Here is a 16,277-nt window from a genome sequence, read left to right as displayed (position 1 = left end):
ATCATTGTGTCTGACTATCACTATCGCTGTCGCTGTAAACAAAACGCAGTGTTGTTATTGAAACCCAAAATATATATATATATATATATATATATATATATATATATATATATATATATATATATATATATATATTTTTTTTTTTAAACAAAAGATTACATTTTCTTAATATGTTTACATTAACATTTTGCTACACAGCTGCCATTATGATGCGTCAGTTTAGAAGACTGTAAGACTACATATCCCATAAGGCCTTGGAACATCTTGGAAACCCCAAAAATGAGCTGGAGGATGTTGCTGATGTAAAACTGGCTTGGACCTGTTGCCCCAATCTGAGCGGACATTGATGGACGGATGCGACTACTTCCTGCATTACCTTGTTGTACCTGTACCTTTGGGGTTTTTTTTGTTTTTTGTTTTTTTGTTTTGTTTTTTTGTTGAAGCCTATAACTTCCCACTTCCTGCTTTGTCGGAAAACTCCTGCTCACCCGTAGGCTGTTGTCCCAGGAGGCCGAGCAAAGCGCCGTGCCATCAGGCGACACTCGGACTCTGCTGATGCGGTTTTCATGGCCAAACAGGATGGAGACACGAGTCCCCTTCAAAACGTCCCAAATGTTTATGGTGTAGTCGTTGTACCCAGAGAACAACAGGCGGCCTGGATGCGTGGGCAGAGGATGAAAATAATGACATATAAAAAAAAAAAAGGAAGTGGGGAATTTCAGGTAAACAAAGACAAACAATTGGATTAGAGGAAACTTGGTTTGGGTTATGAAATACTTCTGGTTTGGTATCATGCATATTAAACAGCTTAACGTTTTGCAGTCCAGCTTGAATTAAAAATGCTTCCCACCACTCAGAGAGAAATCCACAGAGGAGGCGCCAAATATGATGCTGTCCTTCTGGTAGACGGCGACTTCGCGATCCGCCCGCAGGTCATAGAAACGGCACTGAGGAGAACCAAGAAACATCTCAGACTGAATCAACACACACAGCTGGACTACCACACACACACGCACGCACGCACGCACGCACGCACACACACACGCACACACACACACACAGGCACACAGGCACGACTTCAGCTCATTTTAGCTTAGGAGATATAGCTGGTCAGAAGGTTTTAATGGTGTCACAGATAACTTTTATTAAAAGGTCATAAAGCTAACATTACTTCCTCAGAATCACTGATGTAGCTCATGGGGACAGAAACGTATATCAACAAGCGGAGAAGCAGAACTTACCGTGGCATCATCTGACGCAGATGCAAATGCGTCTCCACTGGGGTAGTACCTGGATGTCAGGGAGATTACACTCAGACATAATCAACTTTACTCATTGGCTAGGAAAAAAAAAAAAAAAATTCTGTGTCATAGTTTTGCTAACAAAGTCAAAGTTTAACGCTTTTAATTTGACCCTGGGTCACTTCTCACTTTTAATCATAACCTTGTGACGCTGCCTATCCCCAGCTGTTACATCTCAAACAGTGATGGCTGTCTACCTGTTTTCTTGCATCTTACAAAACAAACTGATGGTGATATTTACATGAAAATTACTGTTTTTCTCAACTATATTCAAATTATCGCCTAAAAATGTGAAAATAATACTTTTAGTCAGTAGCACCGACAGAAAAAAATTTCTTACATTAAAATCTTAGCATTTAAAAATAATAATACATTTAGGATATTTAATCTCCAGAGTAAACACGTTGGATCTACATTTCAGCTGAAGATCTTACACACAATTGTGAGAATGCAAAAAGTTTAACAAGTATTTTTCATTGCTGCTCTGTAAAACTGATAAATGACAAAAGTTTAAATATCCAGTCGTAACCAGCTTTATTACAACTCTCAACCATAATAATACATCCTAATTGTTTTCATTTATTGGTATTTATAGCAACAAAAAATGACATTATATTACAACAGAAGCAGCACACAATCAGAAGATGTTTTTTGTTTTTGTTTTTAACACCTCTGACATGCATCGGATCCATTGAAACTTAAAACAGGCCTGTTTTGGTTAAAGATTTTTAGTATTCAAATCTATTGAAATGTGCCTTAATCTCATTACTTCAAAATATTGAAGTAGTACTTAAAACATTATTTACAATTGTTTAAAATGTTTTAACTACGTTAAGTATAATCTAGGACATACTTCTGATATGTTGTAACCTTAAAAATTGGGAAATTTGTCCTATAAAGACAAAACAAAAAATAGACTTTTGCTGACACTGCGCTTCTGGGAAGGATGTCATGGGAACACAAACTTATGCAATGTCACATGACCGCAGTGAGAGGATTATGGGTTGAACAGTGAGATAAAACATAAGGAGTATTTTTGTAAGAATATTAAAAAATCGAGTTCAATCCTGAATATTTCCACAAGTTTCAGCAACCAGCAATCAGCTGCAAATCCAAGAGATCCAGCTTTTAAATCACAGATTACACTTGCAAAGAGTTTAAACCATTAAACTCGGCTCTTTCTTCCTGTCATTAAGGTCTAAAAATACACAAAATGCCTGTAAAATGATGACGGCGGGTCTGTTTGGGATAAAGTCAGATCTGTGCGTCTTTTAAAGATCTGAACTCACTTCACACAGTTGATATCCGACTCGTGGCTTTCAAAAGACTGAATGTTCTGTCCTGAGCGCATGTCCCACACGTTGGCCTTCATATCGCAGCCCTGAGAATGACGCATCAGGATAAAAGTTAGTGAAAGAAAACCACTGATTACATCTCTAAAACAAAACAAAGAAAAAAATAAATTATTTTTACAAGTTAAAGTCAGGCCCCTCACCCCGGACACAAACGTGTTTCCGGTCTCGGACGGAGCGAGGTCCAGCGACAAGACGTCCGCCGTGTGACCATGGAAGCTCTGTAGCAGCTGCCCACTCTCCACGTCCCACAATGCACATGTTCCATCCCCGCTGGAGGTCAGCAGCTGGCACACACAAACTATCAATCAGGTTTATCTGCGCAGCACATTTCAGCAACAAGGCAGTTCAAAGTGCTTCATGTCGTAAAAACACAAAGTCATAAAAGACAGTCAACAGCTGAGAAGACCAACATCAGTGCCATCATCAAAATCATAAATGCACATCCGATATGTTGGTTAATTTTATAGTTCAAAAACAGCTCCAACAGCTTAGTTTTCAGCCTTGATTTAAAGGAACTTCAGCTGTTTTGGAGATTTCTGGGAGTTTGTTCCAGATTTGTGATGCACAGAAGCTGAATGCTGCTTCTACATGTTTGGTTCTGGTTCTGGGCAGAAGGACCAGAAGGTTGAAACAACAACAGCAGATCTTTAATATATTTATGGTGCTAAGCCGTTCAGTGATTAATAAACTAAGTATTTAGTTTCTGCATGGATGAGTTTCTCTAGATCTCTCTGGGACATCAGTCCTTTAAACCTGGGAATGATCTTCAGTTGACAGAAGGCCGACTTTGTAGCCGTCTTTATGTGACTCTGAGGGTTCGGGTCTGACTCAATCACCAAAACCAGGTTTTGTCAAAGGTTGGAAAGGGCTCACTTAATCACAACTATTTAAACAACACATAAAAACAGAATTAAGCTTCAAACTAATCTGATTTTGAGTAGTTAGTTAGTAACAGTTTTTTTTTTTCAAATCTTGGTCCACCTTGAAAAGCAGTAACCAGCCCTTTCTTGTGAATTGCTCTACCTGCTGGTTTTGCTCTCAATTCTCTAATTTACTGGGAAATGAAAGAGACGAAAATAAACCAGTAGTATCGCTGCTGCTATATTTACTGTCTGCGACCAATACCAGTGCTCAGGGGACATCGGCTGAAAGAACGAAACGGTTTCTTTACACATAAAGGAAGTAGTGTCTAATAGGAGGAAAATAAATGATAATTTTGAAGATCAGAACCGGGAACACACGAATCTAAACAACAGATACAGCAAAAGAGAGTAGAGAGGCAGCTCCTCGCTTACTCTGAAAACTCTCACTGAGCAATCAGCTGTCTGTAAACAAACGGGCTCGCAAAAACGGAAAGATGTCACCGAAATTGTGTGATGAAAACAAATCATGGGGACTCAGAGATTTACACAAACACGAGGCGTCCCTGCTGGCTGCCTGATTAGAGAGGATGTTGCGTGACCTCAGACCTGAAACACACCACATCCTGCTGCAGCGAGACAAACTCTTACTTTCAGCCATTCTAAGCCGCGATCTTTCTGCATGGTGTCTAAAAATGGAGCTCATCGGAATCACACGTGAAAGGGTTTCACACAGATACACAAAGGAAAGTTTTTGTGATTCTGCGTTTATGCCGACCTGAAAACATTCTTCATTTAGCTCAAACTTTTTATCTCTAATGTGTTTTCACTGGGATTCGGTTTGACAGAGCAACGCAAAGTAGTGCGTAGTTAGTGCAGGGAAGACTCTGCATGGTGTTTATTTTTATTTTATGTTTCAGTTTAGGAATGAAAATCTGAAAAGTGCGGTGTGCATTTGAATTCTGCCTAATTGAATCGATAGTTATAGAACCACTTTTTTGCTCAGACTCGAGTATTTTGAAGCCTCCAACAGGTTTTCTTCTGTGTTAAGCCTAATCCATTAGAGGTGGGCAGATTGATACAAAATATCATTAATACCGATACCAAAATATCAGTATCAGATCAATACCAGCATTGTATGATTGACACTTGGCAATAAAGACTGTTTCTATTCTATTATATTAAAACACATCAAAGTTTGTGACTGAAGGTGGAACAGGTGGATTGGTGTGAAGATTTTTGTCCACTTGCGTTTATTTGGGTGGTAAATGTTCTGCCCTCTGGGTCCCAGATAAAAGCCACTCAGAGTCTATTAATACTCCCCGGACAGAAGATCACAGCTCTCTCTCTCTCTCTCTCTCTCATCCGCTCTTCCCTCCCCGGTGCTCCTCTGCTTTGTGAAGCGTCACAAAGGAGTAAATTATTAAAGCCAACAGCTCAGACCATTTCCTTCATGTTCTTCCTTCCACCCTCTCATCCACCCGGCTGGGGGAGGAGAGGCCGTGTGTGTGTACTGGACGCAACCAAATACCAATCTTGAGGGTACAAAATGTCAGAAATAAAAGATAAGAATGCAGCTCGGACTGATTTTTTTCCGGTTTAAACTTTAACTAAGCCAGAAAATAAGAAACTTTATGTCAGAATGTGGCATGCAGCCTGTTGCCCCCACCTGATGTTGCATAATGAAACATTTTGCACAAACCTGTCTTGTTTAATTTTAAATGTTACATAATCTGCTACAGTGTTTTGTCTTTATCGCTGCATACTCCAACACGTGTTTCTGACCCCGCTCTGTGCTCTTCCGGTCGTTCCGGACAGAAGAATTCCAACATTTAGTTGTTTTTTTTCTAAGCATTTTTCCAGAACTACAATCACTGGATTAGATGAAAATGAACTGCTCAGATTTTTTTGTTCTATGGTTATGCTGAAAGGCTATGAGTTTTCAACATCATACCTGCAGTAGCTTCTTGTTTTCACTTTGATTAAAGACATTTGTGTTCATAGCAATCATTACTGGACTGATTAACATTAAAAACAGTCTCGTTTTGTTATTTGTTTTGTGGTGGTTGAGATGATTTACACGCCGTATATTAGTTTTATGCATCCAATCTACATATGGATTTCTGATAAGTTTCACTATAATTATTGATTTTTCTAATGTCGAACCTGCATGTCCGAGTTGGTGAAGGAGCATCCTGATACATAGTTGGTATGCATGGCGACCGACTTCTTCTTTGCTGCCAGGTTCTCAGTTCTGTCCAGCGACAGCGGGACCACTGAGCATTTGTTATCCAAGCCCCTGTTGGATGAGGTCACACATTTTTAGTTTTATGACAGAGTTTCTGTGAGTTTTGAAAAAAGGATGCCAATCGTATGTTATAGAAATTTTTTTTAAAAAGCAGCGTACTCACCCGCATGCCACAGCACAACCAGAGGGAGCATACGCACATGCCATCACCCACGTACATGGCAGGGTTATCCCATGCTCCTTCAGGACACAGACAACACACACATAAAAAGATTCATTCCTCTTTAGACAGCAGATTCTGTTTAATAAAATAAAATCCTGATAAATGACACAGAAATGTTTATTTGCTGCTTAATAAAATCTAAGAATGAATGAATATTTTTACTAGACACTGTAGCTCCTGTGAGCCCGGATCTGAGTCACTTTAAAAGTTTCAGGTCTGGGAATGAGGGTTAAATAAAATAAATCTTTAAAGCAGGATAAGTCTCATTCAGCCACACTCAGACCTTCATGCATATCAACACACTGGCAGCTGTCAAAGTCAACTGATGGACAGATAATCTTTAAAGGCATATTTCTGTCTAATCGTTTTATTTTCCAGCTGTTAGGAGAGCAGAGGCGCATAAGCCCAGCAGCACCAGCAGCTCACATGGAGGAACATGGATGAAGAAAAACCATTTGGCTGCCTGATGAGTAGCAAAGGTCAAACTGGGGTCACCCTTCCTCCAGAGAAGTGATAGATGTGTCACATCAGCTGAGTTACTGATTCGTTTAGATTTGACTAGTTTTTATTTTCTTTTACAGGGAATGCTATTTTAAAAATGTGAACACAATTTTTGCTCTTTGAAGATGCGTCTGTCTGTCAGATTACATCAACCATAAACTATTAAGGATGTAAAGTTGGACTTAAAATACAAATTTACAGCTGGATTAAATCAAAAATGATCAGCTTATGAAATCATGAATAAGTTAAATTTTATATAGATTTTTAAATGCATTTTTCTGACAAAGCAATCTACATTTAAAACGTAACTCATTGGGAAAAATGTAAAAAAATGTCTTTTTTAAGAAGCCTAAATCCACCCCTAGTATGCCATCCATTATGCACCTACCTTATTAAGAGTAAACGCATCCCAGACAATCACTTTTCCATCCTAAATGAGAGAAACATATTGCATTTGTCCCAGATTTACGCAACAAATAAAAATATCAGCATGTCTACAAGATTCCTGGCAAGTTTTAAAAATGAATAAAATATTCAAATCCAAATTTTAGACTTAAAAAAAATCTTTATTTACTTATGTGTAACATTTAAGCATTCGTTTCATTTTTCTGTGGTTTGTAGCTCTTGCAGAAGAAATTGGGAATTATGTGCGACTAAACTACAAATCCCAGGATGCAAAGCAGAAAGTATTGGAATTTGAACAGGTGTAACAGGTGTTCACATTCAGCCTTAGAAAGAGTTACCGCTCCTTAAAAAACACTTTTTAGGCTCTAATCACCTGTATTGATCAGTGAGTAGATAGAAAATAAGGAGGAGAGAGAAGGGGAAGACATGCGGCAAGTGGCGTCTTCTTCTTGACCGGAAATTGAACTCAACCGCGTAGCTTCTGCGAGTCAAGCGCGCGCTCTACAAACCTAGCGCCCCGAGACTAGCTTTAGCTTAACGGCTTCAAATTGTATGCTAAAGCATTTGGCTAACTTCATCATGGGTAAGTATACATTTACTTCAACAGGTAGCAAATATCCAGTGCCAACAAAATAAAATTCTTAAGCTTATCACATATGAATGTGATAAGCAGGTGTAAACAGCTGGTTCACTTGACGAACTTAATGTGTTATTAAGCTTTATATATATATATATATATATATATATATATAATTCACGCAGGTCTTAAATGTCATTGAGAAAGCTTTAATGGTGTCATAAAATGACGTTTTCCCCCAAACCCAACAGGAGCCGAGTAGGGATGCCACAGAGCCGTGAATGTGTGTGTGTACCTGTGAAGAGCTGACCAGGCGACGTTTGTCCTTACACCAGTCCATACACAGAACCTTGTTGCCGTGGCCTTTCAGGACGCGCCTGGTCTTCAAGGAGAGAGCAGCCACCGCCTCAACCTTCTCAGCCACCTGATGTACTGAGGTGACATGCACAAACACACACACATAATTATGCTTTGTACAGGTTCTACTTTTAGTTTAAAACTGTTTTTAGATTTTGCTTCCCAAAATGAGTCAAATTTTGCTATACTTTTATATTTAATGTAATGTAAAGATCTAAAGTGGAAGAAGAAAAAGGAAGAGGGAAACACTGTAAAATCTTTCCGAATCAGCATGTATACATCTATAGCAGGTGTTTCACTCCAGAGTGCGCTGGGTTCCATCATTAGCATATTATGCTGATTAGTGAGGTTCTGATTGGGTCATCATCTGGACCCAGTAGCAACATAAATGACAAGTTGCTCTATGTTGGTCCCTCCCCTAAAATAAAAATTACTATAACGTCATAATTTTCAAATACTCAAGTACTTATAAAAATCTCAAAATAGTAATTCACCTGATATGGGCCTTTGAATTTCATAAATACTTTGGGGCTGCCCAAAAATTGGGGTACTGCCCCTTTAAGACAACAGTATTACACTGGCTAAAATTAAGATGGATGCTTTTTTAGTTTTTTTTATTTGAAGTTTAAAAACACAGACTTTGAAATTTCCTAGATTACAGAACAGATCAAAAATGTTAATTTACTCAAATAAAAAACTGCAAAATAGAGAAACTAAACATCTGGAAGCAGTCTGCAACCTAAAACAAGTCAGTATTTTTCACAATTACATTAACATTCATCTGACTTGTAAAAGTTGTGCATAAAATCCACACCATCGCTTGTATGAACAAGATTAAAAAAACAGAAACAAAATGTAAGCAGCCTGATATCGGTGCTCTGCACCAATAATAAGCGTTCAGGAGTCAGTTTCCAGCAGCGTTAGCTTCCACAGCCACTCACGCTCCACATCGTTCAGCTTGCCACGCTCCTCCTCCAGCTTCTTCTTCAGGTTCTCGCTCTCCTTCTTCAGTGATGCCAGGGTCTCCCCTTTCTGGAGTCCCTGGCACGCCATCTTCATCGAGCAAATCAACGCCGAAACAAAGTTAGACACACACACAGAGAGAAAGAGAAAGAGAGAGAGGGGGGATTAGAAAAAAGAAAAGAGGAGGGATGAGAGCAGAAAGCAGGAAAACGTGGAGAAGCAGCCCAGTTTGTCTGGTGGTTAGAGGTCCATTAAAATAACCCTGGAGAGCAGCAGTGATGCAGCCGCTCTGCTCTGCCTCCCCCCATCCTCTATCTGTCCTGCTATTCAGAGACACTGAAGGCTTTTAAAAGCCAGCCCCGCATTGCAAATGCAGCTTCACTCTCCTCTGGTTCTTGTTTTTAAACTCGACTATCGCAGAAATCCGTCATGAACCGTCAGTCCCAGTCTGCTTGCATGAACCTATTAAGAAATAAACATTTATTATAATGTTGATGAAAAGAGGAGTAGAAAAAAAGGAAAGCTACACTCAAAAAGGTCAGATTTGTCAGGCTAGTAAATATGTAAACATTTGCTCTTGCATAAACTGTCATGGTTTCGCCCAGGGTATCATTAGCCTGGCGGGCCACCAGGCTTTACTTGTCCCCCCCACCAGGCTAAGCATTGTTTATTTATTTGGTAACACTTTATTTGAATGGGTGCATAAGACTCTGTATCGGGAAATAATAACACTTCTAATTTGATAAATATATGCATAGAGTCCCATGCAAAAGTAGCATATGCCGCTATAATAAATGTATTGTTTTTACCCACTGTAACAGTTTTTTTTACCAACTAAAATTTAATTTTGAGTATTTGTATTATGTTCCCTTGAGTCAATGAAATATTTTCTCCATTAATGAGAGAAAAAAAAAATCAGATTTATTTATCAATGTCTTCAAAATCAGAAGTTTACATGAAGAATGATTACTATCTCTGTAAGCAATGAGAGGGAAGCCCAGATGATGATGATGTGACTTTGGAAACCTCTGATAAGTTAACTGCAAACAGTTTGAAGAAAGTTAGAAAAAAATGTCTCAAAAATTGTTCACAAAGTTTTTTGGCATTTAATACATACAAACAATTTGGGTAATTTTAACTAAGCTGAAACAGACTGTGAGGAAGAAAATGTCTTTGTATTCTGTGTTTATAAATATCTGATTTCTACAGTACATTTGGAGTTTTACTGTGAAAAGCTTTAACTTGCAGCCAAAACAGTGTGCGGGTTTCGCCGGGTCTGGATGGACACAACGTTGTGAGGTTTTACAGTGAAACCGGGCAGCAGCTCAGAGACGCTGCTTTACCATTTCCACGCAGAAGGAGCAGTAGTTGATGGCCTCACTCTTGATGTAGATGTTCATCAGCGGACTGGCCTTGCTGCAGCTGTCACACGGGCCGAAGGTGGCCGCCATGAACGTCTGGTCACACATGGCTGCAGAGGATCAGCGACACGCCTGCCGGACACAGAGTGATGCACTTCATCAAGCAGACCGCACACTGATTAGGTTTTATTTAATCGAGTCTCTGTGTGTGTGTGTGCGCGTGCGTGCGAGTATACTGTACAGGAGATAAGCAGCTGGTAATCTACTCCAGCCTGATCCTTCTCAGAGGAGAGCAGCTATTCTGGGAAACAAACACACCTCAACTCCTCACATAATTAAATAACTCTTACTTTATATAAGGTTTCTCATTTAAGGCTTTTATTGTAATAAATTATTTCAGTTAGTAAAATTAAACAATGTTTTGCTTAAATTTATTTTCATTCTTAATTCGATTTTATGCTACAAGCTAAATGCATGTAAAAACTGATAAAACAGCAACAATTTGCTCCCAAGTTATTCTAAACAGACCTGACTGCATGTTGTTGTAGATTTTTTTACCTTGAAGTGCAAATTTGCTAGCAGCAATTTCATTTCATTAAGATTTATTTTTTACCATTTAGTGCAACAGTTTTTACGATTAAATTAAACTCCATCTGAATAGTCTCCCCAGTGATATTGCACACGTTTATTATCCATATTTCTAGCTAAAATAAAAAGCGTCTTACCACAAAAGAGACCGTTTCCCGTCACCCAGCCGGTACCTGTCCAGGTAGAAGTGAGCGGATTGGTTCCAGTGACGGATCAGCGAGGGACAGAGGACGCAGTAAGCCTCTTAGGAAAGTGTCTTAGCCGTGACTCTGCTCTGTTTTGACTTCCCTGCTTCACCTGCAGAGCCTGGAGGATCCATTTAAAGGTGGGACCAAAAAGTTTTTACTTTAATTATTCTCTGTTTGATCACATTATGTTGCATAGCAAATCATTTATCTCCAGATGTTTACCCAAACTCTCCCCATCTCCAAATCCAACAGACAAAACTGTTAAAAATGGGAAATAAAAGAGGTTAAAAATGTCTGAAGACGAAAATACTGAATAATAAGCATGGAAGTACTTCAATAGTTCAATATAATTATAGTATAAACATTTCTAAAACCAACAAATGAAATTTTGCAACAAAAAAAAAACCCATTAAAAATATTAACTTCTGTTCAGCTCAAAATTATTAGTGTGTCTGGGAGACTCAGAATTATCAGACAACTAGTAAGTTTGAGAGAAAATTATACAATTGTCTTTCAAAAGATAAGAAAACTGCTGAAAAATCAATAAAAAAACCCTATTTATTTAAATAACAAATGTTTTGATTATTTTGTCCCCTTCTGAAGTGTTTTATTGGTTATAATGACCCAGTAAAAATTATTCTTTAACTTAAAATACAACTTAATTTAACAGCTAGCTAGCTAATCAATATAATTTGAAAAATGTCAAATAAGATGTTTCTCCAATTTACTTTTCAATATTTTGACACTAAGCCGGTCCTTGTACAAAATTTTGTATATTTTCTTGTAATTTTACAATTGCAAAAACAATATGATTTGTTTAGGCAATTTTACCTTTACCAATTTTACAAAATGATCCGATTTTGTATGGAAAAGGAATCTGGAAATCTTTGTATATTCAAAATGTAAATAGGGCCTTGCAGGCTCAGTGTTCGATGTTTTAAATTTTCCAGGTTATCTTAGTCTAGATTTGTTTGTATTTGTTTTTGGTATAATTATTAAATGCATTTTTATTTGATCAATATTAGAAATTGGCTTTCATAGGCTATCAGTTCATTGGCTGTTCATATATTAAAGTGGTTATCGTTTCCATAATTCAGTGTCCTGATTGCGTTCCCTGAACTTAAAAACAAACAACACATCCTTATCCCTAGCATCAAATACCAAACATTTTAAGTTATAATAAAACTCCAGGACCATCCAGCAGTGCTGAATTCTTTTATTTTACTTACAGAGTTGAAATTTTATTCCAAGTTTGCTAACGGTGAACACATTCACGAAGCACAGCTACCAGAAACTACAAACAGTCCAGTTCGTCAAATGTACACACTGGTTTAAAGAGGGAAACACCCGGCACCGGTTTTCAGCATGTTTGCACCAGTACCGCCACAGCTGGCCTCCGAACTATTTGTATTTTTATTTTGTTGTTGTTTATTTAAACGGCACAATTAACTCTAGTGCTGATCATTTATCACGTCTGGGTCGTATTTTACAAGCAGCTGTCTGCTTGGTGTGGAAACGGAGACCAAAGCGATGACGGCGTTTTCTTCTCAAATAAACCAACCGATGGTGTGAGTGTCGCAGCTCCCACTGAGCCCGGGATTTTTTTTTTTTTTTTTTTTTTCAGTTTTTCCAGTCCATACTCATCAATAAACAGTTCAAACCATCCGTGTTACACCAGCTGCAGGACAAGAAGAGGCATCATCAGAACAGCATGATCACATTTTATACAACTTCTACTCATTTAACAGCGAGAGAACAAAAAAAAACCTGTACTGGGAGAACACTGTCACAATGTGTGTATAACATAACCAGTAAAGTCAGATAAGGCTTCTTCTACAATGTGCAGCTAAAAATCATGATACACTTGTTAGAACATGAACATTCAAATGGTAGATCGACTCCTTTGTTGCTGTCCTTCAAAAACACAACCAGCAGATATGACCTCTTGGCACAAGCCAGAAATGTTGCACAGCAAACAAACCAAGACAAACAAAAGGCTGAATTATTAGACGTGGTCCCAGTGAGAGCAGACAGATGTTCTTGGCGTAAAAAAGTCACTACCGATGCTTCGGTCAGGACGTCTCAGGTCGATATATTTTACCGATTTAGATTTTTTATTCTGGGGCTACATATAAAAATGAAAGCATAAAAACCTTTGATTTTTCTTCAAAGTAAAGCAAATTAAAGTAAACGCTGCTGATTGAAAATAGTGTTTGATGCATTTAAATGACCAGTTTTTTCATTTTAGCCCCGCCAAAAAAAAAAAAAAAGTAGGCAGATTCCAATATTAAGCAATTTAATTGGTGCAGCTCTAAACGTAGCACTTTCTCTTTAATCCAATCAGGATGTCCGACAAGATGCAACTTCTGTGGTTTACTGAGATTTCTCTGCCTCATTTTGTGTCTCTGCTCTCTTTTTTTTCCCCATTTCATTTGCCTCAAAAGTCCAGTTCCAACTGGACCATCCAAACAGAAACCGTGTTTTACTAAGTGTCGGGTTTTTGATGAAATAATGATCAAAAGAGGAGAAGAGGCAGAACATGGTTCTCTTTAGGTACTAATGGTAAAACAGGAAGTATGCTGAAAGTGCAGAAAAGACAGAGCAGAGGAAGACGGAAGAGTCTTTGTCACAACATGGGCAGATTTCCTGGTGGACTCAACTCCAGACCTTAGTTTTCCTAACATGCAGGCTCCTTTTCTCAAGCTGGTGACGTCTGGAAAGCCTAAACCATGCAGGTTACACAAACAAAGCAGCAGCACGTCATGCCTTATGCTTTGCTAAAGTACCAAGTATGTAAAGATATCTGAAGCTAAACGATCTGTACAGTGAATTTAAAAAAAGACTAACGGATAAGCACTGAGCCAGCAGTTAAAATGAAGCGATGACCATAAATAATCTGTTGGTTATTTGTAACAAATGCCCATGTTGTGTCACAAAAACAGGAAGGCAAAAGTGGGCGTTAAGCAGAGAAAATGTAACATAGAACAGATATCAGGCAATTTCTGTAAAACGTACTTAAAAAAAACAACAAATCTCTCTTCATTCTGCTCAGTAATATATGGCTTTACAATACAAACAACCCTAAACAAACGGCAATACTGAAATAAATACGCACACGAAGATAAACGGGAACATTTTCCAAGGCCTTGACCAGAAGAATGTGAGGGGAAACAGAAGCTGAGTGTAATGTTGCTTATTGGTGTTGGTGGTATGGTGAATATGGAAGTCCGAAAGTGACACAATTTAATAAATAAATAAATCACTCGATTACTTCAAAATGTTCCAATTCATCAAAATTGGAAGTAAATGCAAGTAATGTTATTAAAAATATATGGTAAACATAAGCATTTTATATGAAAAGCATAAATGATTATTTCACTGTTAGTAATTTCTCGTTTGCTACTGGGTGGAGCAAACGCTGTGCAGGAAACTGGAGCAGCTTTTACTGATTACTGACATTCACAAACTTAACTCTAAAATACTATCAAATGTGACTAATTACAGAATTTCACATTTAATGAATCATATATTCACAATTGAGATGCATAATCGGGAATTTACTTATTTATAAAATGCAGTGACTTTAATAATGACATAAGTAAATAGGTTTTATGAATTTGTGGCACATTGGGGCTTCCATAGTTTAAATGTTCCTGGTTTGTTCTGGTCAGAGCTGTAAACAGTGGACCTCATCGCAGGTTAAAACCCTCAGCAGAGTTTAACCCTTCATATAGACTCTCCTCACTTCTGCCCGAAATAAACATTAAACATCTGAATTAAAGACGCAGCAAATCAAAATCTGTGCCAGACCTTCTGACTATGATATAATTTATCTATCAGGACATACATATTGTACGTCAGTGCAGCTAAAGCAAAGCTGTTCGTATTCTTTAAACATTGAGGCTGGCAACGTAATTTTAATAAATAAAATACAGGATATATATTATTTATTTCTATATAGATATCTTTGTGTATAAATAATATAGTACAGACAATGAGTTTTGTCTTGTCTTGGCTTGACTGTGCTCAGAGGGGATAAAACCCGATCGCTCGGCTGTTTTTGCAAGACAATAGTTTGCTAATCAGCTCTGTGTGATGAGATCTCTGCCTGCTTTGCTCTCGTGATTCAGACGTGAACAGCAGCTAGCTTAACGATGACGGGAGACACTGAGGGAGGATCGGTAACACTAATCCTCTTGCTGATGACTGACTGGATCCAATGGCGTCTCTAACCGTCAAGGCGTTTATACAGGCGTTTAATGGAGAGCACGGGGCGAGTAGCGCGTGTTTCCGAGCAACACAAGCTAGAAAGTGACACCGATGTGTGTGCATGTCAGAGTTTGGACAGAAAATGTTTCTTCAGGTTGTGTTCATCCACATTTTATTGAAGTGCTTTTACTATAATTATTATTTATAATCTGTCTCGGGCCAGTAGGTGGCAGCGGCGGTTGCTGCTGGGGATTTTTCAGCTCAAACCCTGGTGAGGAAGCTCAGGTTGAGGGAGGTGGGGATCTGGATGGTTTCCAGGGCGAGGGAGGACGGGCTGAAGGGGAAGGTGACCGGGTAGATCATTTTGGTGTCCATTAACAGCTGGGGGCTCTCGCTGCGGTCTCGCAAGCGGGTCTGAAGAAGAAGAATAAGAGAGGGTCAGAAACAGTGAATATACTGAACAGACAGCAGGTTTTGGGATCGAAGCCAAACAAGGAAGAACACTGACTAGATGACCCACCAGGTAACAGAAAATGAGCATCATCGACACAAGATGAGGTTTTGTCTTAAAAAGTTTAGAAAAAAAAAAAGTCCAGACTGAAAACGCATCCATTTCCTCTGACCTTCAGAAACAGACTTGAGTTTTTGGGAAATTGTTGCAACTGCAATTAAGTATGTTTTGATTTTTATTTATTTTATTATTTCATTGGTATTTTGCTATCATTTTTTTTGTTTTCTAAAATTATTTTTATCAAACTTAATTTTATTTCTTGTTTTATCACTGTGATTGTTGTGAAGCACTTTGGTCTGCCGAGGTTGTTGAAAATATTCTTTATAAATAAACTTAAACAGTTTATGGCCAGACCACTGTGAACACCGATTTTGTCTGATCTCAGAAGCGAAGCCGGGTCGGGCCCGGTTAGTAACCCGCCTCTCGCTGGTGACAGCTGGAGATTGGCACCAGAACCCCTCCCACCCCCAAAGGACAAGGGCGTAAAGAAAATGGATTGATGGAGTAAACTTCAATAATAAACACAAGACAAAATCTCACCTTCCACAGCAGAGATGCGGTTTGTGTTTAGTTAAATATGGACTTAAAGTAACTCTTTAATCACCGTATTTTCTGATTCCTCAAATTTAA

At 38.4% G+C, this 16,277-nt stretch overlaps 2 protein-coding genes across 8 annotated transcripts in view; both read right to left on the bottom strand.

Moving 5' to 3' along the window:
- Positions 1-10,967, bottom strand: part of gnb5b (guanine nucleotide binding protein (G protein), beta 5b) — a 14,939-nt gene extending 3,972 nt beyond the window's left edge. The window contains exons 1-12 of the mRNA XM_015040514.1: positions 10,877-10,967; positions 10,134-10,283; positions 8,769-8,880; positions 7,766-7,902; positions 6,877-6,918; positions 5,928-6,004; positions 5,683-5,815; positions 2,797-2,940; positions 2,591-2,682; positions 1,242-1,290; positions 851-947; positions 489-655 (exon numbers count right to left, since the gene is read on the bottom strand). Coding sequence (XP_014896000.1) covers positions 489-655; positions 851-947; positions 1,242-1,290; positions 2,591-2,682; positions 2,797-2,940; positions 5,683-5,815; positions 5,928-6,004; positions 6,877-6,918; positions 7,766-7,902; positions 8,769-8,880; positions 10,134-10,259 — 1,176 coding nt within the window. The 5' untranslated portion in view covers positions 10,260-10,283; positions 10,877-10,967. The remainder of the gene's footprint in view (positions 1-488; positions 656-850; positions 948-1,241; positions 1,291-2,590; positions 2,683-2,796; positions 2,941-5,682; positions 5,816-5,927; positions 6,005-6,876; positions 6,919-7,765; positions 7,903-8,768; positions 8,881-10,133; positions 10,284-10,876) is intronic.
- Positions 10,968-13,200: 2,233 nt separating this feature from the next.
- Positions 13,201-16,277, bottom strand: part of myo5aa (myosin VAa) — a 62,056-nt gene continuing 58,979 nt past the window's right edge. For 5 of the 7 annotated variants that reach the window (XM_015040508.1, XM_015040506.1, XM_015040509.1 and 2 more), the window contains one exon: positions 13,201-15,550. In XM_015040508.1, coding sequence (XP_014895994.1) covers positions 15,398-15,550 — 153 coding nt within the window. In that variant the 3' untranslated portion in view covers positions 13,201-15,397. The remainder of the gene's footprint in view (positions 15,551-16,277) is intronic. The other 2 variants (XM_015040513.1, XM_015040512.1) reach the window with 1 other exon arrangement.

This window comes from Poecilia latipinna, unplaced genomic scaffold, assembly GCF_001443285.1.
Source record: "Poecilia latipinna isolate Pla-1442-1.1 unplaced genomic scaffold, P_latipinna-1.0 Scaffold512, whole genome shotgun sequence".
NCBI classification, from domain to species: domain Eukaryota; kingdom Metazoa; phylum Chordata; class Actinopteri; order Cyprinodontiformes; family Poeciliidae; genus Poecilia; species Poecilia latipinna.
The sequence above is the reverse complement of the archived record's forward strand: the minus strand, read 5'-3'. Positions and strand labels throughout refer to the sequence as shown.